A 25655-nucleotide genomic window follows, 5' to 3' on the forward strand; every position below is an offset into this window, starting at 1 on the left:
CTTTCTTCGACGCACATCGTTATGAAATTCTTGTGAAGCATCGGATGTCTAGCTTCACTTGAACCACTGAGCGTCTACCCAGCTCTAATTCAGTTTCTCCTTGTAAAAAGTCTTAATAATATTAATTATTCAAGGTTTTTACTTCTCAAAACCTCGATATGATTGCTATAGAAACGCTTTAGTAGAGGGCTAAGGAAATTTAGACCACGCGGGGTTCATTAAATGGACACAAAAGAAGCAATTTCTCGCGCATTCGTAAAGTACAATTTCATAATACTCAAAACATCCCTCTTGCCACATGACGCTTTGTAAGCGAGAAAACGCGCCAAAGAAAAATAAGGGGAAAGGCACCACCACGAGGTTCCCGCACCAAACACCATGAAGTAGTGAATTTCGAAGGCTTCAACTGGATTCTACATAGCTTCTCCCCAATAAACATAAAGTACATTGTCATCTGTGAGGGCCCTATAGAATACGAAGTTTCAGAAAATTTAATGGAGCCAATTTTGCGAAAATACAAAAAATACATTTTGAAATTTTGTAACGTCACGTGCGAATATATTGGCACGTCATTTAAAAACTGATTTTCTTCCCTATTAATAAACTTAAGACAATGAAACTATGGCATTGAAATTCTCAAATTACAGCTTATAAATTTAAACCAAGTTTGCCTTTAGTGTCCCTCTAACATCTAAACCTATCTAAGCACACAAACCTCAAGCATTTTCAGCTCCATCAAAAATACAACTGCCGCTGCTGCCAGGATTCGATCCTGCGACCTGCACGTAAGCACTCGAGCATCCTAATCTCTAGGCCGCCACTTCGGGCTGTAGAGTATTAGCGGGCGGTTATCGTTATACTGGTACCGCCTGCCGCGGGCGTACGTTCACGGGGCTAACCGCCGTATACGGCGGCAACATTCCGGTAAGCATATGGCCACGCCAAAAAAAAAAAAAAAAAAAACGGGCATGGTAACTCGAGAGAGCCGCTATCCCTAAAGGCAAAAATATGTCCAATAAAACTCTCTGACTTCAGCTAGAAAACTTGGCTAAGCCCATTCTGCCTCTAACCTTCCGCCCTGCTTTCATGATTTTTTTTTCTCGTTGACATTCTGCAATCTAAGAAGACAATGGAAAAGCACGCCACCAGTGACAACGCGTACTCGTCACATCAGAGGTATGACGCGACAAGATTACCGCAAAGTAGACTACACTACATCGGTTGGACGGGCTGAAAACCCTTCTGGCCGATGTAGTTGAGAGTAGCTTTCAGAGCGTAGCCATGTTTCATCAATGATGTGTTGTTGCATCCATGGATCCTGGTCACTGATGATCCTATTGCGCGTGTTTTGACGGTACGATATAGGCACTGACTACTCGAAGTAGCTGCTACCACCTCATATCTGCTGCCGGAGTGTCAGTCGGGCTCCCACGCTCCATCGTGTAGTCCACCATGCCGGTTTTCGATTGACTCTCAAGGAGCTTTCATGACTTCGTTTGTGTCCTGCAGATGTGGCGAAAGCGCTCATTCATACATTCTTAAAGCAGCTTTTTAGTGATAAAACCGAAACGTGGTTGACCCCTCCGTCATAGCAATCGGTGTAACACTAAAGTTTTGCATGTATTTACAGAAATAATTGAATGCTACATATGAAAGAGCTTGACGGCATCTGATGGCGTTTTAACCAGGACAAACCCACGCTGACTCTTGGTGGTACAACTCGATCCTTACGACTCACGTCCATGATCAATGATTAAACAAACCCTTGTAGGGCCTATGGTAGTAACGAGTGAGCGCGTAATCAGAGAAAGCTGTGCGACGGCCATGAAGGCGTCGCTGACTAGACGCAGAACTTAGTCAACGTTTGCATCACAAGGCGTGTACAGAATTGAACACCACATTAGGACTAGAGGGAAATGCTACGCGCGTCTTATCTTCTCTATGACAGAGTCAATTTTTTTTTCGGGAGATGGAACGTAGTATTAAGGGGAAAGCGTTTATTGACCCACACTCACGCTCTTTCGTCTGTCCGTGTCCTGGAACGGTGCGAGCTGTGGCCTCTCCTCCTCACCATCTCAGCAATCTCAAACACTCTCACAAGCTCGTTGCAGCAGTGTAGTTTGTCGGATGGCTGCGACGCGCGCATCGCATTTCGTTCTAACCAGCGACGTATCAATGAGCGGAGGCTTTCGTCGAACACACTTTGGAATTTACTAAGTGCCCTTCTATTTTTACAGCCAAAAGAGGCAGGCGCACGTCGCAGAGATATCCTTGGTGTGGTGAATGCTATGAGCGAGGTCCACGCTTGGGCTAAGGTCGCCACCTTGATGTGTGTCAAGGCACTGACTGCATTGTACTTCCCATTTGGACACGTGCCGAAGTGGACGGACACGTAGCAACGACTCGTTGCAGGAGCTAATCCTTGTAGCCACGGTCTTGATTCATTACTTCACCGCCGGTCAAAAGCATTGCGAGTGTAAAGCGCGAGATATAAAAGGCGCGTTCGTGCAGCCTCATGTGACCCCGGCGCAGCTCAATAAAGAAAAGAAAAAGACCACGGAGCAGTTAGCATGCCCGGTCGCTGCTGTCGCCAAACCAAGAGGTAATGGATTCGACTCCCCGAGTTGGGGCTTTTTTAGGGGCGAAGCTTTTTTAGGCCGAGGGTCGTGCGTCCGCGACGTATGTAGTTGTAGTAGTAATGCGGCTCACACTCACGCGAGCACTCTTTTGAATTGAGGAGGAAACACGCGCCCGTTAATCATAAATAAAAAGATGGTTGTTCCTGATGAAATAACCTACAGGAATTAGTATCGGTGATTTATTATCCAATAACATTTGCCTTGATTTTGATGCTTACTAAAAAAGTGGTGTCAGAAAGACGCACTTTGAGCACTAGCTGACCAGAAAGGGTTGCCACGTTCAACTCACTGGGCCTCTCAGAACAGAGGACGCCTGGAAGACTGCAATCTACAGCTCGGACCAGGAGGTCCAAATTTGGGCTGTCGAGAGGGCCCGCAGTTTGGGGAAGGGGCATGCTTTCCTGTCCCACGGCCGGACTCGACTCCTTGTCCGGCGCTCCCCTTACGGCCTTCGCATTGGGGCGTTTTGCTGCCTGCCGCCGCAAGTTCGGGGTGGCGCTGCTAGACCACTGTTGCTCCGCCGCCTCCAAGCGCGTTCACGGGCGCAGTGTGCGCGCCACAGCGCTATGGCCATAATAACAGCGCTGAGTACGAGGAACAGAACCAACGGCGGCGCCTGAATTCTTGAAGATGAACGTTTTATCCATACAATACAGCTCGGTAGTTGCATGTGATGAGGTTAAAATGGTATAGTCGACCCCTGAGAGCCCCGCTTACCCAGTCGCAACCATTCCGGCAGCTTTCCCGGATTTTCGCACACGCGTGTTGTCACAAGCAACAGTAATCCATTACAGTGCACAAAATTCAGAGAGAAAAAGCAATATTTATTTTGTCGTAAGGTGGACTAGAACTTCCCGTAGGTAGACGGTGATGACTCCGCTTTCCGTTTCGTCGGCTGTCGAGGAGCCGAGGTGGCCGAGGGGCCACGCGCTGTAGGTTCTTTACGCGGCCTCTTCGTAGCCGGGACCATATACGAAGGATACTGATCGAAGACCGTGGGCATGGCTCCTGGACGCAGTTTCCGGATACGATATCCGGGAACATAGTCATTTTCCGTGAAGTGTTTGCTGCACACTACAGTCGATGCGGACTTGTCATTGATGACGAGGTTTTCACGTGAAACATTTTTCCTCCACTTCGAACACAGTTCCTCATCGCTAGGAAATTGGTGGTACGACACACCCGGTGTCTTCCCTTGCCGTGACTTACACAGCGGCACGCAACAATAAACCATGGCTACGCTAGTGCAGTTAGCGTGCCTGAGCGTGTCTGATGCATTGTTTACCCGAGGTCATCGAATGCAGTCAAGAAAAGTCGCAGCCGGCGACGCGGGGAGCCGTCGGAGCTTACAGTGAGGTGGTGCTGCCCTCTACGCGTCAGAAAAAAATATATGCGCGGCGCCGGTATTGAGAAGGCCGTAAGGAGCGTGCGGAAAGAGCGTCGAGTCCGGCCGTGCCTGTCCCAACGTGGGTGCGCCGCTGCCGACCCGCCCCTCTTGGGGGGCATCGGCTCCTCAGGACAACTTGTGAAAAAAAGTTCGTTCACTGACTGAGTGGGCGTAACCTCCTTGGTTTTAGGAAGGTTTAGCGAGGGTTGGGCCACAGCGCCATAAGCTAGCGGCGGTGAAAGGTGGGAACAAGACACGAAGCGCAGGCCGTAATTGGTGCGTGCGTGCCGCTCCTTTAGTCTGGCCGTGCCACCTCTCGTTTGGTCCTTGGAATGTACGCTGGATGGCGGTACTTCTATATGAAGAATGTATGACAAAAAGATGCGAGATGGCGGTACTTGGAGTGTTCAGTAGATGGAGAGACGGATGGACAGACGCACGAACGGAGAGACAGACAGACGCATGGACGGAAGCACGAACAGACGGAGGGAAGCGCGGACGGACTGATGGATGCTTCGCCCCGCTCATCATCATTCGCTCCGTGGATATGCTGCGATTTTTTCCCTCTGCGATCTGATTTTATTTGCGTCATTTCCGTGACGGAAATGCATCACTGAAATCTAGGTGGACACCGGAATCAAAAACTTTCATGCTAAAAAATTATTTTCGAGGACGAACGCATGATGCATGCAAGTTTGGATAGATATCTATTTCACCCAAAGTCCCGGCTCTAGAGGGTTAATGTCATCGTCATCATATTAAAGCAGTTGTTTTTGCCAGGTGACAGTAGGCAAGTACAATAACACTACGCTCACAGTGTCATTCGTTGTAAATGACGCTGAATTTGCCATGCGACATGGGTATAAGACAATAGCTACATTCGAACAGGCGAGAAATTTCTTGTCACCCTTTCAACACAATGCTAACTGGCGCTCGTCCATTAATTGGCGAGCCGTTTATATCGTCTTGTGTCTTTTGCCATACTCTTAGCTACCACACAATCCCCCAAAACGCACCCTTTATTTCTCTCTCTCCTTTATACAGTTCCCACCCACACAAAGAGACTTAAGCACGCACCCACCAAACCACACCCACTTCCCAAAGAAGGACACAGAGGGAGGGATGGAGGGAGACTAACGAACGCAGCACGCGTTCTACCCAGACTCACGCACGCACACGCGTACATACCCAACCAAACCTACACACAGATCCCCCCCCCCTCTCAAGCCACAGAGACAGAGGGAGAGAGGCTATAACTACTGAGCACCCATTCTAACCAATGATGACTAATAACAGAAGTCGAAGAAAGTCAAACCGCAATTTCTTCTCTGCGCTTCCGGTTAATCAGGCTCACAGACCGATCTCGCAGAGGGAGAAAACCTTCGGAACGTTTCTGCCGAACGGGTTCTTTGTCGCCGATGTCCGAGTTTATAGATCCCCGCCTTCACTGTCGCCGTGGTAGCTGTAACTATCGTTCACGAACGCTTTTTGTCTGCGTAAGCGCATCGGAGGGTGCCGTAAATAGAACTTGCACAGCCTTACGAACATCGCGTACCTCTAGCTGTCTCCTTTGTTCCCTAGCGCCCAAAGAAATGACTAGCCTCAGGTTACCCACGTTACAACCCTTGCGAGCACCCGCTTAAAGCCGCAAAGCGAAACTATATACATACACCTTTCCGCCAAGCTAACTTATTTCGCTTAAAAGCGACGTGGAACATTGTTCCGAGTCAGACAAAAAGCGTGGGCGCGCGGATAGATTTACCATTTCACGATTAGGAGTTTACAGGCAATGAAGCCGGACATATGGTAAAACTGCATCTTAAAATCTGTTCATTTTTTCCCTACTATCTAAGACGGATTTATATTAAACACGTAAAAAAGCATAGACACCACTTCACTACTACATCCATACGTCGAAACTTTTCAGCGTTGCAGCTGCACGTCTGTATAATAGCGAGGCAGAACAGTGCCTTAGGCACCACCAGTTCTTTCAAGTCAGGAATTTCATTTCCTTTTTTGTTCAGAGCACCTTCCCGCAGTGCTTGAAACGTTAAGCCTAACAAAAGAAAAAAAAAGAACGCGGAACTGAAACAGCACTAGGAACTGTTTGCAGGTGCGAGATTTAGGCCCCAGGAGAACAAGAGTTTGGGGGCGCGAGCTTCGCGTTGAAAGGATAGCTCGTGTGGGTTATTTTAGTTTATTTTTTTATCTAGCGTGATAAGCAGAGAAGAAGGTTAGCGAGCCGGTGATTGAGCCAAGGCACTGAAAAAAAAAAAGAAAAGGAGGGGGCGGGGGAGAATACACCAAGCATCCCAGTTCGCAGAGTGACAGCGGACGCCTATACTTAAAAGGGGAACACACGAAGCACAAAGTCTCGATACGGGCAGTGTAGAGACAAGTTTATCGAGACTAACTGACACAGCCACTGGCAGCCGCGCGCTTCTTGGCAGGTCGAAGGGAAGACGAACGGCAGACAAGAGAAAAGAGCTTACAGAATGCCAGTAGTTTGTACACCGAGTACGCACGTGGGCGAACAATTCTGTGCGCTCACACAACGCCGGAGAGTGGGTGCGAGGCTGGGAAATGCTTCACGAGAGTAATTATTCGCTCAGGGAGCTATAGGGATATAGGGGGTACCCTATACGTCTCTCCCACGACTTCGAGACGTGCAACCATCTACTGAAAGCATTTCAGCGAAACCCATAGCAATGCCGATGGTCAGAAAACGGAAGCTCTTGCCACACGAGTAAGCAAGATGCAAATTTAGAAAAGAGGATCAAACGACGATAACCTTTAACGTGAAGGAGACACGTGGAAGAGATCAAAGCAAAAGGAGAACCAAAATGAAACGACACCAAGAGTGAAAGCACAAGGAAGTACAGCAGTGTAAATTTAAGCGCTCGTTTTATTTGTTGTGTACAATGTTAATGACAACAGATAATGATGCGCTGCCCTTCTCTTGGCATCGTTGTCTGTTAGTTATCATCAATAAAGTATGTTCTATCAAAAGCCTTATCGGTGGCTAAGGAGTTCATCAGCGCTCGAGTTTCAACGCGAGGGTAATAGAGAGGGAAATGAAAGGGAGGAAGGTTAACCAGGTTATATTCAGTTTGCTACCCTACAAATAGAGGAGGAAAGGGGGAATAGAAAAGGGAAGGAGGAGAGAGAGATCATGCCATACGCGCGCACACATGTCAGCGTCTACCACGCACACTCCGACAGTCTCAACTGGGACGTTTTTGAGACCAGTTCCTCTGCAGTCGTCTAAACTGAGACTATAGAATCCGAAATAGCTCACGAAAGGCTAACAAGAACTGCAGCTCTGAGAAACACGAAACTTGCCTTGCGCATTGAGTTGATGGAGCTGTCATTCAATTGAGGAGAGTGCGAGCTATTTAAATGGAGGGCGTTAAATAGCTCGTTCCGCAGACGTTACAGCGGCCGTGTTGTTGCTTGTGAGCGAAAAATCATCCTCTTGTCCGTGACCAAAAAAATCGAGAAAGATTAATTTGAATAAATGATAAAAATCTCATGGCCTGTGTGACGATCAACTTTGCGTGGCAAGCAGACGTTCTACCCCACAGCCACGCGTCTGCTTCGAAATTCGGCGAAAATAGCATCACTGCGGATACGTTACTGCACCATATATATATATATATATATATATATATATATATATATATATATATATATATATATATATATATATATATATATATATATATATATATATATATATATATATATATATATATATATATATATATATATATATATATATATATATGGCAATGGCAGCTAAACAATGAAGTGAGCACCGTAACGTAGTGAGTAACATATGAACGTAATCATGTGGGAACTGGGAAAACAGAAGAACCGTTCAACGAAAGGATACACATAGATGCTTTTTGCGAACAAACAAAAGCCCATCAATAGGAAGGAATTGCTGACGCAAACTGGCGCAAGCTGCCCACGTGGAATTCCCAGCCATGTGGGCGGTACTGAACGAGGCCTTTGTTCGGCAATAATTTTTATTAAAACTGCAACCTACACTGGACAGAAATAATAACGAAAAGATCGCTAGAAGAACAAGGCCTAAATGCGTTACGCAAAGCTAGCAGTTTGGTTTCAAGTTGCTGCACGTGCTAAATAACTTTTGACGGCTGTTTCCAAGTACATTGACTGCTGCGCTGCAGTAACGGTAACGCGACATTCTCATAATCTGCGGCGGCCCCCGGCTGCATTGCTCATAGATTTGTCACTTCCGATGTCCCACAATAATGATGCGCTCGAGACGAACCAAGTCAATTCTGAGGCCTTAAGTGTCAATGAAAAGATATATGGTTAAGAGTAAAGCCGTGAAGAAGGCGTGTAGTCTACATGTGCTAGCGTAAAAAAGTTCGTAAGAGGCCTATATTGACCTGTAGTTTTTGGGGTTCTCTGTCTCTCTCTCTCTCGCGCACACACACACACACACACACACACACACACACACACACACACACACACACACACACACACACACACGCGCGCGCGCGCGCACACACACACACACACACACACACACAGAAAGAGAGAGAGAGGGGGGGAGAGAGAAAGAGGGGGGAGAGCAACAGGCTCTGCTATATTATTACAGCACTAATTATTACAGCACTATTATTACAGCCATAGTGCAGGTTACTACAGCAATACCACCATCACACCAAGTACACATTTATCTAAAACACCCTCAGCTGCATAACATATGCGCAAACATAGACTGTAACTTTCACCGTCAGCCCCGCCTTATATATTTCCAGCTTACACACGTATCCCTGGCGTCTTGTCATGCAAGTGTTCAGGTGAATGGAAGAGAGGTTTGCGCGGTCGCCAAACTCATTACAATTGAATGCATGGCCGAGTGCAACGCGTGTTTGCGGAGCTCTTGGTAAAAATGGTACGGTCCACTCGCGGTCGGGCGTCCGTGTGTATACGAGACGGCCACTCGTTTCCGTGTGCGCAGCAGCCTATATTGGCAAACAATGGTTTAGCGCCGAGCGGTGCATACACAGATTGTATGCAAACGAAAGCTAAGTTCAAAGCCGCGCCGGAGTGCCTTTAATCAGCGGCTCGTTGCCGCAGGCCAAGTGTTTGATGGGCGTCACGCTTTTAAAAGGACGCACTAAGAGCACAGTTTGTCCAAGGTAAAGATAAGCTGAGCGGCCAGTGTATCCACATAGGGCAGGGACAGTGTCATGAGAGGCTGCTGCCCCCCCCCTCCCCCAAAGCCCTGAATTTTCACCTCGACCCTTCGCTCCCTCTTTCCAGGAGCCACTTACTCGCCATAAGTGACCCTTTTTGAGTTGAAAAAAAAAAAGAACGATTTTCGAACCACCCCAGGAATAGCACAAAAAAAATTGCCACCGTAGAAAACTTGTTCACCTAAAAAATAAAAAGATACCAAAGGGCAAAAGAAGCGTGGGTACACGTGAGCCAACCGGCCGGCGTGCCCAGAGCTCTTTCTTTTAACACAGCCCACAACCAGTGCTTATTTCGGAAGTAACGCGTTTACAGAGTTGAGTTGGATGCTACAGGGTCCAGGAAAAGCCCACGTCTTCTGTTGAACAACTTGGAAGTTCCGTTCAAGTATCCGCTATATCGTCACCATGGTTAAGGTGCTCGTCTGCTGACCCGAAGGTCACGCTTCGATCCCGTCCTCGGCGGTCGCCTTTCGACGGAGACGAAATGGCAGACGCCCAGGTGCTGCACGATGTTGGTGCGCAGAACACCAGATGATCAAAATTTCCGGAACCCTCCACAACGGCGTGCGTCAAAAACATACCGTGGTTTCGGTAGATAAAATCTATGACGCTACGTTGTGTTACATTAAAATATATCGGCAGTCGTCATCTTGGCCACGAGATCAAGCGAAGTAGCCGCCGACCACTGCCTTTGTCTCAGCCATGCGTATATGTTATGCGCATAACGAGTGTTCGTTCCACGGTGTTAGCTCGTTGCGGTGCAGTCTTCGCCAGTGGCACACCGGGGCCGTGCGCCCACCTTACCCCTTTAGGATCAAGAAAGAGCGCCCCCTGAAAGAACTTGCTGCCTACGGCCCTGGTCTTGCCCCGCCGCGGTGGTCTAGTGGCTAAGGTACTAGGCTGCTGACCCGCAGGTCGCGTGTACAAATCCCGGCTGCGGCAGCTGCATTTCCGATGGAGGCGAAAATGTTGTAGGCCCGTGTGCTCAGATTTGGGTGCACGTTAAACAACCCCAGGTGGTCAAAATTTCCGGAGCCCTCCACTACGGCGACTCTCATAATCATATGGTGGTTTTGGGACGTTAAACCCCACATATCAATCAATACGGCCCTGGTCTTCACGCAATTATACCACACGCTCAGTCCCCACCACCACGATCTGGTTTGCGCACGTTCATTTTGAATTTACCTGCCGCATCATGTATGAAACTTAAAAAAAAACGAATTCCATACGTCGCTTCAAACAAAAGAAGTTATTGATGGAAACGTAAATACAGTGATTCAGCTACTTCTCGCAACGCGTTAATCATTCCGCCGTCATTGTGATAATACAGATTATCAACGATATACTGGTGTGAAAATCAATTAGCCGTCAGCGAATGCAGACACTACTCACACCTTATCACCCGACACACCTGTTGCTGTGCCTAAGATAGCGCCACACGAAGGGTGGTGTCAGCAGTGCTCGTTGTGTCACTTTGTTATTAGCATAGGCGAGCGCAGCGTACCCCTCCGGGGGGGGGGGGGTCATCGTAGCACCCCCTGCGAGTCATAGCGCCCCCATCCCTATTATGCAAATGTAAGGGGGAGATTTTCATCCCATCCCCGATTCACAGCACCCCCCGCCCTACTAATTATGTCTATACATTGACCTGCCCCCCCCCCCCCCAGCCTTTCTCGTGCACACGCCTACGGTTAAAAGATACTTAGTTTGGCTTGGGGATGCGCTTACGGTAGAGAGACGTTACGAAGGACTGTTTACAAAGAACATAGGACACATTGTTAACAGAACTCGTGCTAACAGTGCCCTATAATCAGTCCTTCATAACGTCTCTCTACTATAAGCGCATCGCCAAGCCAACATGAATCAACTAGCGCCTTTCATAGCATCACTGACATTATACCTGTCGCGCTACGAGAAATCGGTCTACCTCGGACGTGAATACCCATTTGGTACACAGAGTGTTTGGTACAAGCCCTGCCGCGGTTGTCTAGTGGTTAAGGTACTCGGCTGCTGACCCGCAGGTCGCGAGATCGAATTCCGACGGCGGCGGCTGCATTTTCGATGGAGGCAAAAATGCTGAGGCCCATGTGCTCAGATCTGAGTGCACGTTAAAGAACCCCAGGTGTTCGAAATTTTCGGAGCCATCCACTACGGCGTCTCTCATAATCATATGGTGGTTTTGGGACGTTAAACCCCACATATCAATCAGTGTTTGCTATAAAACTAGTGAGAACATAGTAAATCAGGAAGTTTATAATTTCTGGCACGGTATACATACCTTAAGTGCTTGCCGCGCTTTAATGATGCGTTATCAAGTTAACAGAATAAAAAGATCAATATTTAGTTCGACAGCTTTGGCCCACGAACTAAATGGAACTTTTGCGCATCACTGTCGTTTTACACAACCGCGCAAACAAGGTTATGTCCAACGTCTACGTTATTACTATAACTAAGATAAAACAAAGTTGCCCGTTGTGAAACAAGGCATCGTTAAAGCGCTGTCACTCGAAGCCGCAGTTGACCTATATATACTACAGGTGAATGTTTTACATTTCCCAAAGAATAAAAAAAAAACGCGAAAACGTGCGTGCTAACGCTACAGTAAAGTGCATATATAAGCTAAAATGACAAGAGCCTTTTTTTTAGATAAGTATTGCGCTAGTTGAGTTTCACAATGACATTAACATAATATAAAAGGTAAGCTAAAACCGCGAAAAAATTTGATGTCTTCGAAAAAAGCACAATCAGGTCAATCACGTGGTCAGCTCGCGTAGTCGTGCAACTCTTTTCACTGCCGCGTTGGTAGAGCTAAGCGCATACTCGTACAAAAGGTCAACAGGCGCGAGAACAACGTGCGAGTGTGTCACACGGTTAAATTCTGCCGCACGCAAGCAGTGACTTCTCTGCAGCATGCAGTTGCGTGTGCTAGTAGTGACTTCACGACAAAGGATGACGATTATTATTATTATTATTATTATTATTATTATCAGTGTCAAAAGTGCCGCGTAACGTAGACATTCTCTACCAGAATGCTCGTGGTCTGCATCCAAGACAAACAAACGAGTTTTTCGCTAATCTTCTTTCGCCTTCTTTCGCCATTCTCGCCATTCCTGAAACCTGACTGGGCCATCCGACTCTTTTCCCCAACCTTCACCACCGTCCGCAGCGACCGAGGTTCCAGTGTGTCACAAAACGAGCGGTCAAAAAGGGCGCGCCGCCAAAATCTCGCGACGAAGCGCCGGAAAGACACCTCGACGTCAACGATAAAAAAAAAGAAAACAAGCACCCAAGGACTCCCCGGGCGCGCGTCTCTCTTCCCTCGGAAGCGTAGGTTCGCCGACGAACCTCCTCACATCGGCGGCCGAGCAAGCTCTGGAAAGTTCTCGGTGGAAAGGGGCGTGGTGATGCAGGGTTGCTGCGTCAGCTATCGCGGACGGCCCTCGAACCGTTACGCGCTTTCCCTAGCCTTCGCTGCGTATCGCACCGACGAAATGATGAGAATTTTCTGGAATCTCGCGCGGAAGGTGTTTGACCAAGCAGCAGAAATGGGAGATCAGGAGAAGAAGGAAGTTAGCGCCAGTGTGCGTGAGGTTATTCCGCCGCGTTTGTCGGTGAAGGTTTTGTCCTTAGTGACAAAGAAGGAGAAGAAGAAAGTATGCGCCAGAGTGCGTAGGGTGTTCCGCCGTGTCGTCGGCGAAGGTTTTGTCTTCAGTGACAAAGCAGGAGAAGAAGGAATATTGCGCCAGAGTGCGTAGGGTGTTCCGCCTTGTCGGCGAAGTCTTTTGTCCTCAGTGACAAAGAAGAAGAAGAGGATTTCCACCTGAGGGGTGAAGACTCGTGCTACAGGCAAGAGTGTGTGTCGACCACCAGCGAGCGAAGACGCGTGGCGAAAGCTGCGTGTGGGAAGCCGACGTGTTACCGGCGAAGAAGTTTGGAGCCTGGAGAGCGTTCAATTGAAGACGCGAGGTTGCCTGGAAGAGAAACTTCGGGGGCAGCGGAACGACAACACTGAACTTTGAGTGAGTGATTCTCGGAAGAGTATCATTCAGACTTTTGTTCCAAGAACTTTGGACTGAATAAGTTTTCTAACTCTTTAGTCTTTAAGTGTCTTGGTTGTTCGATGCATGCGACTGCATTGTAGTGCGTATTATTGTTTGTGTCCGTTGTTTCGAGTGTGGCTGATTGTACTGTGTAGCACGTTGTTTGATTCGTGACATATTGTATTCAACTATTGTCGAGTGTGCATACTTGTGTATCAATTTGATCTTCCGTAATTGAGAATATAATTTTGTTTTGTTTATCAACTCTCGGCTCTGACTTGTCCTTTGGGCCACAGCCGGCGTCCGCTGGCGCGCCAAATAGGACCACTTCTAAACTGTCCACGCTTTCGTGGTGCAGTTCGGGGGGCCGATACTTCGGTCCTTGGAATTAGCCCAGCGATCGCCTCCCTAATTAACGGGACCCGTTACACAGTGGAACCGAACAGAGAGGCGGTGGCGTGCTCATTGTCATTGGCAGTTCTCTGAGACACGTCAGACGGAAAGAACTGGAATCTTTTGAAAAATCAGCCTGGTTGGAAATCAGTCTTTAACGTTGGGAAATAATGTTCATTGGATGCTTCTGTTTAGAGCCCTGCACTTCGCTTGCCTCGTCGCACGATGTCATGTCCTCCATTGAACTTGAGCTATATTCTCAAGGCAGGCGCAGAATAATTGTTCTCGGCGATTTCAATGCACCTGGAATTGGCTGGAGCACGCTTACCTTTTCTAATTGTAATCGTTTCAATGAGAAAAGGTGAAGCCTGCTCTTGGATTTTTTGGTGTTTAATTCCCTCATGCAACATAACACAGTCGTCAATTACCGTGGCAACATCTTATACTTTTGCCTGTCAACCGATTAACCCAGTAAAGTTGCGCGCCCCGACATTTCTCTAGTTCGTCCTGGCGAATCCCACCCATCACTTAATGTTAGACTATCTGCACGTGCTGAAACAACGAGCTACAACTGTCACTTTAACCAATCTCCCAAGATTTGCATTAGAAAAAGGTGACTATTGTTATGCCAGCGAGTCCTCGTCAAACGTCCGTGCCTCTGAAAAAGGCAATCTGGGTCAAGGCCAGCCCGCCGTCTGCCCGGCGCGAACATCTCAACGGCGTGAACATGCGCGGCGCCTCTCTCGCCCACGTGCATTGAGTCATCGGCGCACGTGACAGCGAGCCGGCGTTCTCGTGCCGGGTGGTCTGACGCATGGCGCGGCGACCCCCATTGGCGGAATCTGCCCGGACGACCAGCGGCGCTTCTGATTGGACACTTTGGTTGGACCCGGTGTGAATAAAAGAAGCCCTGCGGCGCGTCGCGATCCGAGGTCCTAGGAGAGGAGTCCCCGTGTCGGAGTGCCGACATGTGTGTGAGTCAGCGGTCTTAGGCGAAAGGCTGAACTATGTGTTAGAGAGAAGAGCTCGGCTCTTCGAGTCTCTGTCGGCCCCAGTGCCGAAATTGTAACGCCTCTGTATATATGCTGTACATAAACCTTGTTTAACTCACCGTCGTCTCGTCCGCTCGTCTTATCAGCTCTGCGCAGAAGCCGTCGCGAGCTGATAAACATACGCTACCAAACGGCTGGTGACCTTCCCGGCGGAGTTGAAAGCAGTGGCGCCTCCGGGGCCGTGTTGGCGTCGCCGTCTTTCGCAACAGTGGTGGCTTCGGCGGGATCGGTCCGTCGTTTCTCAACAGTGGTGGCAGCGGTGGGATTTCGGAGGTGGCCTCTCAACACTATGCGGGCTTGCATCATCACGTGTCAGCCGCTGATTGGTCACTGACAAACGAAATGTTGATAACTAAGTTGAGCATTTTACGGAGCATGCGTAACTTTACTCCGCTATATATACGTACACAACGTAAATATCTCCACTGGCTCTTTCCTAAACTTATTAGTGCACCAAAGCATAAAGAACGCGCACACAGGAAGGCTACATTCACTCCGTTTTCAGAGTGAAAAAAAGAGTTGAAGTTTTTCCAAACTCTCTCTAAACGACTAAATAAACGGGACCACAGGTCATACATTCAATTACTAGAAGAAGAAAAAAACGCTTCTGACAAGCCGGTTGTGTTCTGGAAGTATGTACGCGAACGGTCTCGAAAAAGTGGCAAGCCCTTCAGACTGCCACACTGTAAGCAAAACTTAGCCGAGATGGCAGTTCTTCCAGCATATGAGCCCCCGAAAATCCCCTGCCCGAATTATTTACTACCTGGTAGCGGCGTGTACTCGGCACATGTTGCCTTAAAAACGTCCTTGTTTAATGGCGGAGTTTATGAATGACATGACCTTGCTAAACTCCCCACTGAGTTTCAGGTCAGTGGTGACATGGGAGTTTTAAAAACCCTTTTTGGTCATGACTTGCGAGCACGTGTGCGTGCGTGTTTGTGTGTGCGTGCGTGTCTGTCTGTCTGTCTGTCTGTATGTATGTATGTATGTATGTATGTATGTATGTATGTATGTATGTATGTATGTATGTATGTATGTATGTATGTATGTATGTATGTATGTATGCAGTGCCTTGTGTGGGTGACTGTGTGAGCATCTATCGACAATGAAATTGTCACTGCAGCGAAGATTTGCAACGACCGGTTGGTGTTTAGTGTAAATGTTTCAAGGTAGTTCGTACCGTTGAACCACGCTGGACATCGGTCCGACTCCTCAACGAAACAATGCGAGTGCATTGCTTCAAAGTGCCGAGTTAAGAAAAATTGCGAATATTAATTTAATTGCGATAAAGGTAAGCTGTTGCATTCGTCAGCGATTACTCCTGGACTTTCACCATGCATCTAAAACTTCGAAGCGGTCCGAAATGGGCGCCGCTCTGTCTAAGTGGTTAGAAGTCCTTGCTACGCCGTTGGTATCAAGCCAGCGGCGTTGCGTGCTCGTATTGCCGCGCCAGCCGCAGTGGCCGGCCGCGGTGGCCACCGGCGAAGCAAGGAATGCGTTTCACAGAAAATAAAGGCTGCTGGAATAAATACGTTTATATTCTCTTCTGCGCCATGCAACCGCTACTGACAAATCAGCAACGCGAAGGTAGCCTAGCGAAAGCGAGCGCCGAGTGAGGCAGACACACACCGAAACGGCGTACGGCATGTCCATGCATTGCGAGCTACAGGAACCACGACTGCGAACCATCGGGTTAGTTTAAGTCTATCCCACCGTAGCCCAAACTGCGTGAATAGTGAACACCTATTTCTGTGCGTGTGAAAAATAACGACGACGAAAACAGCACAGCATCAAGCATTTGGGATCGCCAGCTGTCAATGCGCCGTAGTTCTGAGTGAGGCCTTGCGGTCGGACGCGGTAGCGGCGGTGTCCGAGTTCTTCGCTGGTGTTGGCGAATATGCTCAGTTGAAGTGTTGCATCAGCTGTGCTAGGCCAGTTTCCTATTTTTCGATATTCTTCTCAGTCTGACAGTCCCTACCGCTCTCCTGGGCTTCGCACTCCACCCGTAACGACCTGGATGCTCCCGTTCATCCGGAGAAACATGTGAAGCGGACTTCTATAGGCTCGCTGCGCCGTACTGACCACGACACGGAACATCACCGCCAGATGCACTCGATGCCGCATCTATGGCAGCGGTGGCAAGTACTATTCCTTCAGCCTCTGCAAAGGGAACTACAGACCATGTCCCCATAAACAAGCGACGGCACGATGAGCAGGACAGCTCCGATCCTTCGGAGGAAAATGGAGAAGATATGGACCAAGCGCCCTTCACGGTTGTGTCTTACAAGAAAAAAAAAGGTAATGGCGTTCTTGTCGTCTTCCGACCTACCGTGGAAAGCAGAAGTTTATGGAAGGTCAACCCTAACATTGCGGCATCAGCAGTTGTAACGTCGGCCCAAGAGAAAGTTCGCAACCATCGCCTCAAGAAGGATGGAAGCTTGGTGGTAACTGGCTGGCGTAGCTGTAGAAGCCCGAGTTCCGTGCTCATACACGGCGAACTATGGAAAAATACAAGATGTCCCTCTGAGATACTCAAATGAAAAACTGCAAGACTATCTACAGGATCAAAGTGTCGTTTCAGCGAGAAAGCTCACCACCTTCACACCCGAAGAGGGTGGAAAAGTCAAAGAGGTACGTCGTCGACCTGTCATTTTGGGATTTAGCAAGGATTCACCACTACCTAAAAGAGTTACGCTTGGCTTCTGTAGTTACATGGTTGCCGAACACGCTGGGGCAGCTACACAGTGTTGCAAGTGTCAAAGGCATGGTCGCATATCGAGACACTGCAGAGGCCCGGTGCGCTGCAAAATGTGTGCTGGGGCTCACTCGCACAAGGAACGCAACTCAAGAGCACAACCTAAATGTGAAAACTACGGTGGCCCACACCCTGCTTCATATGGAGGGTGCATTAAAAAGAAGGCTGCTACACTCGCAGGCACGTTGGAGCAAGCACAGGGGAAAACACCAAGGCGGAACGAACCACCACCTAACCCTGATGTGGTATTGACGAGTATGAAAGACGTCTCCTAAGAACAACTACCACAAAGCCAAAAGACATCTGGTAACACGTACGCAGATGTCACTAAAAAGAAACGTGGGAAATCCATGGGCTTGTCGTCTTCATCAAAATCATCGCGACGTACCTCACAAGACCCACCAAGCCAGCACTACTGTCACAAGTCTCAGTCGCCGAAACACGACAAGGAGATCTGCGAGAGACAGCAACACGGAAACACCAATCAGGATGTCACACGCATACTGATTCCTATGTTGTTCGCAGCCCTCAAAGCTCTTGTCCGCGCAAATCCCTCGTCAAGAAATCTTCCAGAGGTAGAAGCAATCCTTGCAATGGTGCCCCTTGCGTCGACGTCCTTCGCACCGCAGGGGCGTATTTCTTCACAGTAGCAATCATGGCTTTCCCAACAACATCGCCACCTGAACTGACAATCCACAAAACATTTAGCACATGCACCACATTCCAGTGGAATGCTCGCGGGCTTCGCTCAAAGCTTTCGTATTTCCGAAAACTGGTGCGAGCGTACCAATTCCACTTCATCGTAATCTCTATCACGAGTCGGACAACATTTCCGAATGAACGAGTATTATCTTCATCATTCAAGACGACTTGACCATATCAGAAGATTACTCATAGGCATTCGCAGAGATATTCCGGCCTCTGAGATCGACATCCCACCCCACAACGACAATGAATATGCGTGCGCCGTCACAGCAATCGGTAAACAAGAATACACACTCATTGGAGTATATCTGGAGCCAGGCAAGCCTTTCCATGCTTCAAGATTTGAAAATTTCATTTCAAGAACACCTTCTCACACATCATTTGTGGAGAATTCAATGCCCACAATGAAATTTGGGGCCGCTCACACACTTGTGCGCGAGGAGCCAAACTCGCAGAACTACTCCCAAAACATTCCATTGAACCATTGAATGACGGCAGTATCATATCTACGAGGCTTTTCGACTACCAGTAGCACTGATGTCACCTTCGCAGTAAGCTCAGTTGCCCCTAACGTTCACTCATGCACCGACTTGGAAACTCGAGAGAATTATTGATCACTACCCAATCATGATATCAGCTGTAGGTGCGAAGATGTCATCAAAGAAATTAATTAGAAGATCTACTGATTGGGATGCATACAAAGACGCCACTAGCAAAGGAATTACTGCTGCCACCAAGGACGAAGAATTACTCACTAATATGTCTCATTTACTAAGAGCATGCACACGTCTTTCAGCTAAGAATGACAGATTTCCGTCAAACGATGAGTAGTTTGAAAAACTGTGCGCTATTCGCAAGCGAGCTGAAAGGAAAGTATTGCGCACAAAGTGTCTTGAAGACCTTCGAGTCTGCCGGCGGTCACAACGTCATATCCACCGTTACCTGGATAAACGTAGCTAGCAAAGATATGGCACGACTCTTGCTCTACACTGGACGTTCGTCAACCGGTAGTCAAAATATGGCGGGTCTTAAGAGGCATGCGAACGCCCCTCCAACAACTTCACCCACTCAACGCACTTTCCCTCCACGAACGAAAATCCCTCAAAGAGCTGTCCGAAGGATACTGCACACCGTTATGATCAACTTCAATACCCTGGAGCTCTTGCGCAAGCAACAAGTCTGACTTCTCACGAAAGGCAGTGCCAGCATTGGATTTGCCTTTCACAATTGAAGAACTGAACACAACAATCAGCGAACCAAACAGGCACAGATCACCCGGTCACGACGAAATAAGCTATGAAGCCATCGCAAAGTTACCCCATACCTCCCGCCTACGACTCCTAGAATATAATTCTTCATGGTTGTCCGGCGAGGATCCCACAGAATGGAAACTCGCCAAAATAGTGCCCATTTTGAAACCTTCAAAGCAGCCAACAAGCTACGCGTCTTTCCGACCCGTTGCCCTACCAAGTTGCGTTGGCAAGCTTATAGAGCAGATGGTTCATAAACGAATGACTTGGTTTTTAGAAAGCCACGACAAATTTCCCCAAGAAATGAACGGATTCCGTCAAGGCAGATCAGCCTCGTCTCTTCACTCGTAATGTCATACCCTCGATAGTAATGTCATCACCCTCGTCTCTTCACTCGAACAGGACCTCTTTGCTAGACGCATTCCAAAATCTATCTTTCTCGATACGAAAGCAGCTTTTGACTCCGTCTTTCACCATGCCATCCTTGCAGCCATAATCAGTCTTGGCCTTGGAGGAAGTCTGTATAAACGGTTTGAGAGCTATTTAAAAGAACGGAAGATATATATGTGCACTCCGAACGGTCCCACACAGTTGTACGCAGTAGAGAAGGGCGTACCCCAGGAGGCAGTGCTCAGTCCATTCTTTTTCAACATCACCCTGATACATATAACAAGGATATTTCCGCGAGGAGTGCACATCACAGTTTACGTCAACAACATCTGTATCTGGAATGCTTCAAGTTCACGTTTTGTTACCAAACAACGCCTTCAAAAAGCTTTACGGAACCCCTCCACGTACTTGGCTCCCCTGGGTATGCACTTTTCTCCAGAAAAGAGCACAGCCATCGCATTCACGAGAAAGAAAATGACCAAGTATCCGCTCTTCCTCGGTGGCCGGCCACTGACCTATGTACGGTCTCAGCGATTTCTTGGAATAGTCATCAACAAAAGTCTTTCCTGGTCTCCTCAGGAGAAAAAAAAAAAACGTCGAGCGAGAATAGCTGCAGCATCACAACTCTTCAAACTTATGGCGGGAACACAATAGGGATGCAAGTGCCGATAAATGGTCCTGCTTGAGAAAGCGTATATCGAAGGAGCCTTGCGTTATTGTCTACCGGTGCTTCGCCGATTATCACCAACAAACAAGAGAACTTTAGAAGCCGCAAGAGAAAATTGCCTACGAATCTGTCTAGGCCTTCCGAAGAGCTCATCAGCCTCGGGAACTGTGGCGGAAGCAGGATGTCTCCCGCTAAATGCCATCTGCACTCAAGAAATGTTACGCACTCATTGCCGCCATGTCATACATGGGAGGGAGCATTTTCTGTACCGCATACATATCACCCACAGCAATTCAGCATTCAGCCAAGCTGTGTAAATGCAGCAACTTACTGCTATTAGACATCTGAAGAAGTTGATGCCTCCAAGATTTCCTCCTTGGACGCTTCCACCTCTTGATATTAAACCGAGTGTCCCAGTAATCAATGAAGCGAAAAGACGTATTGCACAGACCACACTGCTGCAGACTACTTTCTGCTACTTAGCCAAGCATTACACCCAGCATTCTCATATTAATACTGGCGCCTCAACTACTCAGGCGATTCCGTCATATGGCCTCTATGTTCCCTCTACAGGACAAAGTGTATCTTATCGGCTACAACGCAGGGCATCATCAACGACAGCAGAACTTCATGGAATTAAAGAAGCAGTCCTCTACATCCTGCGTAAAACGCCGAACAGATGTGTGATCGTCACCGACTCCAAGGGAGCACTACAAATACTGTTCAGCCTCTTAAAGAAAACAAATTATCACCATATTTCATTTGATATAACGTACTTACACCAATTGACTATTATCGCAATCACGCTATCACATTTCAATGGATACCGGCTTATTGAGGTATACTGGCCAATGAAAAAGCAGATGAAGCAGCCCGCAAAGGATTTCAAAAGCAAAATTACAGGCGAACCTATTTCACTAAATGAGATGCTTCCCGGCTGGCTAAAAGGCTTGCTTCCAAAGAAAAGAAGAGGCTATGGAACCTTCCGACGCATCATTATGCTTTTCTCCACTCTATCGACCCACATCTAAGGACTAGACTCATCTCGAATCCCTCGACACCTCGACACTCTCTACCACCGTCTCCGGCTGAACAGTGCTTACGGAAACAATTTACGGTATCGCTTCGGTCAAGTAGACAGTCCATACTGCAATAACTGGGGCTCCATAGAAACAGTAAAACATATCTTGTTTGAGTGCCGAGCGTATGCCGATGAGCGTGCGCTCTATGAACACTACATGCATCTGTTAACCCAAAGAACTTTATCAGTTTTTTATATCCTGGGCCCTTTCCTCAGCTTCACGCAACAGAGGCATGCGATGAAACTTTTATTCACGTATTTAGACAATATCGGTCAGGTAGACAAACTGTAAGGGCACCTTAAAAACTCACAATAAGCCATGCTGTCAGCACACGTTTCCGCCTAAGAGACAAAAAAAAAAAATTGTCTGTATATTCACTTTTTTTCTTTCCATTTAAATTTTAATAATTTTTCTCTCTTCTTCTTGCATTTCAGTCCCCAATCGCTTTCGCCACGCAGAGTACACAAACGCCGGATAAATTATCTGCTTTTCAATAAAGAGCTCTCGCTCTCTCTTACTGCATTTTACGATTCATTACATTTCACGGATTCACACACAGTATACTGGTAACGCAAATTCAGCCCATGCGACAGAGCACCAGCTGATAATTAAGTTTCGCTACAGTTGATAAAGCACGAAATGTTAGGAATGTTTAGGATAAAAGACACATGTGTTGAAGTGCTTCCCTCAGGACACCACAAATTTATACCTACGCCGTGAATACTTATTGCTTAATTATTTGTAAAAAAAGGGTCCCTCCATAGCTACCTCGGAGATGAAAATACGGTGCCTTTATCGACAGAACTATGTGCAGCGCGAGCGGTGAGCTGTAGTCAGTATCAGTGTTGTAATATTACGCAAACGTTGGGTTCATGTTTGTGTATGTGTTATCAACATTGTGTGCTTCGAAGGTAATTTAATTGAAGTCACGCCTGCACATGGTACGGCTGCGGGCGTCCTTTTTTTTTCAGTTGTTGTTGAATGGATGTAAAAATTTTCTCCCATACAGACCTGAAAAATTTCCCCGATAGATGCAAATTATCCAAAAATGTAAATAACTTTATTCAAAAAACCCCCCATCCTGTTAAAGAATACTTTTTTTTTACTTTCTCCGGACGGTGTTTATGAAACTCTCATCGGGGCGTGCGCTAGATGACAAGCCGTTTACTCCCATCTGTCTGGCTTATTTTTGTTTACAGTGTAGAGGCGGACGGCGTTGAAGTGCGGGCCGTCGCTGACTGTTTTGCCACGCATTTGCCATCCGTTTACAGCGTCTCAGACTCAAGCCGTTTGATCGGACAACAGCCCAGGGCAGTTAGCACATCTACTGGTCTGCCCTTGGATAAAATTCATGCATTATAATGCATGAATTTCATAACGCATAGATTTTTAAGCGCCTATAGGCGCTTAAAATGATCCTTATCGCGTGGCCCAGATGGCATTCCTTCCGCCATACTGAAGGCTTATAGTATAGTATATTTGTCCAAGAACTGACTACAATATTTAATCACTCCCTGAGCACTTCCACATTTGCCACAATGTGGAAAACTGCGGGTGTTTTTCTTGTATCTAGGTTGGGATGCAAAACTGATGTTTATAGTTATCACCCAATTTCTCTACTGTGCCACATCAAAAATCCATGAGAGCTGGCTCTTCACAACACATTGTACTTTAGCCAGGAAAGTTCCATGACTCCTAATCAACACTGGTTTTTTTCCTGGTCACTCAACCACCACAAACCTTGCTAATTTCATCACGCAAATATCTCCACCCATTTCACAGAGAGGACAGGTTGACGTAGTTTACTGGGACCTGAGCAAGCTTGACTTTTGACGTAGTCAGCCAATCAACTCTTCTTGGTTGAACTTGCAAACTTTGATGCTGACTCGTTTACTGTGAATCTCCTGTATAGCTATCTGCTTAATACATTATGTTATCTTGTCATAAACGGTCAAACGTCTTCCTTGTACAAAGTGACAAGTGTGGTTCCTCAAGGGTCTGTATTAGGCCCACTCTCATTTTAAATTTACGTTAACAATTTTTTTTTCAAAATTAATTATTTTTTCATTTTGTTTGCCGATGACATCAATACATTTAGGGTAATTCATTCAGTTAATGAGTGTCACTTGCTGCAGTCAGATATGAGTTCCTTTTCTAATGACGTAACAACAATAACCTTCTCGTATATACGTCAAAGACAAAATTCATGAGTATATCTCGCAAAACATCCATCATGTCATTTCCATACTCTGTCAATACCGTGCCCTTACCTAAGGTTTATAAGATCAGTCATCTTGGTGTTCTTCTACAGCGAAAGCTGTTATGAGATCACAACTGGGGTCTCCCGCAGCGCCGTAGTTGTCCGCTATCACCGCCGGTGTCCGTAACCACATCTCGCGAAATTAAAAAAAAAAATCTAGTACCAATGACATAGTGGGGCTCAAACCCGGGTCCGCTGGGTGCCAGCCCAGTATTCTACCCCTGAGCCACTCCGGTGCTTTGGAGTTGTTGGCAGACTTGCCTCGGGCAGGGTTGATGTCGGGAAAGCGATCGCGTTAATACGACTTATAAGGCGTTTTCAAACGGCGAAAGAACACGCCGCATCGCACAATGTGATTATAACTATAGCGTAGCGAGTGGGTCGTCATATCTTCCAACCCATTACAAAAGCTTGTTTTTTTTTTGTTAAGCTATTAACTGTGGCGCATACCCACGTCAGGCAAAATTTTTCATTGTCGTCAGCCACTGCATCAGCAATTGGCACAATTTTCCTCGCAATATTTTAGCGGAGACTACACTTCTCAGAAGAATGACAAAAAAATAGCATAGCGAATGCCGGCCTACTGCCCTAGATTTTTTATTATTATTGCGTTTGATGATTTTTTATTATTAATTATTTATTATTAATTAGTGGGCATCAAGCAAGTACGTTTGCAGCAGTTGTCAAATGAGTGTTTAGAAAAGGCTCTGCAAGGCCGCTCTTCTAGCTTTCGCTGTGGATGCGCCTTCCGCGCAGGCCTGGCGTCTTGATAACACGCTAAATTAATCTGCTCATACTAAACGTGCTGTCATGCGAAGCCTTCATTCTGTTGACTGTGTTTGCAGAATGCCCTGAAAATTCACTTACTCTGCAGTCTCACACAGATTGCACACCGCAATATCTTGTTCAGCTTGAGTATGCATCAGTGGTATGGAATGACATGGCTAAATTCAGAATTAACGCCATTAAGCGAGCCCAGATTAAATTCGCAAACATTTACGATAATCGCTTCACAATGAACGAATGTGGATCTCATTTTAACACTGCCAGATTATGTTCATTTCCGTCAATTCACTGCCGACAAAATCACGCTGACCTCTTGTTTCTTTACAAACTAGTTCTAGGTATTATATCCTGCCCTTAGCTTCTCAGTTGTGTAAATTTTCGGATTCCGCGTAAGTAGACAAAATCTACCATTTTATGTAGCTGCGAATTTATTTCAACACTCTACTCATTACAGAATACAGAGCATATACAATGTTAAATTTTATCATCTTGATGTTTTTCACAGTCTACTGTCATTGTTATCTCAGCTTTGCACTGTTTTCATATAGTTATTCACAATGTATAGATCAGATATGTGGGGTTTAACATCCCAAACCCACCATATGGTAATGAGAGACGCCGTAGTGGAGAGCTCCGAAAATTTCGACCAGCTGGGTTTTTTTAACGTGCACTTAAATCTGAGCACACGGGCCTACAAAACTTCCGCCTCACAATGTATAGATTCTTCGTTTTACTGTACTTCAGGAAGCCTTCCGCATAGTTGCTGATATTTATTTATTTATTTATTTATTTATTTATTTATTTATTTATTGAAAAATACTTTATAGGTCCAAAGACATTGAGTAAGGGGGGTTACAGTGAATGCGGAAGTAAACTTGTAATGAACAACTATACAATACAGGTTAGTGATAACAGCATAATGTGGTGTAACAAAAACTAACAGTTCAAGAAATCACCAGCACTTCAAACAAGATATTAAAGCTTGTTGATGAAAATAAAGACTAAC

General features: G+C 46.9%; 1 protein-coding gene across 2 annotated transcripts in view; it reads right to left on the bottom strand.

Moving 5' to 3' along the window:
* LOC142814525 (uncharacterized) overlaps nucleotides 1–25655 on the bottom strand; it is a 133255-nt gene that overhangs the window by 26409 nt on the left and 81191 nt on the right. Inside the window, exon 5 of one of the 2 annotated variants that reach the window (XM_075893369.1) lies at nucleotides 14884–15084. The exons of the other annotated variant lie outside the window; for it this stretch is intronic. Coding sequence (XP_075749484.1) covers nucleotides 14996–15084 — 89 coding nt within the window. The 3' untranslated portion in view covers nucleotides 14884–14995. Of the gene's footprint in view, nucleotides 1–14883; nucleotides 15085–25655 lie in introns of those variants that run through there. 2 annotated transcript variants of the gene reach the window in all.

The sequence above is a fragment of the Rhipicephalus microplus genome, chromosome 4 (assembly GCF_043290135.1).
Source record: "Rhipicephalus microplus isolate Deutch F79 chromosome 4, USDA_Rmic, whole genome shotgun sequence".
Lineage (NCBI taxonomy): Eukaryota > Metazoa > Arthropoda > Arachnida > Ixodida > Ixodidae > Rhipicephalus > Rhipicephalus microplus.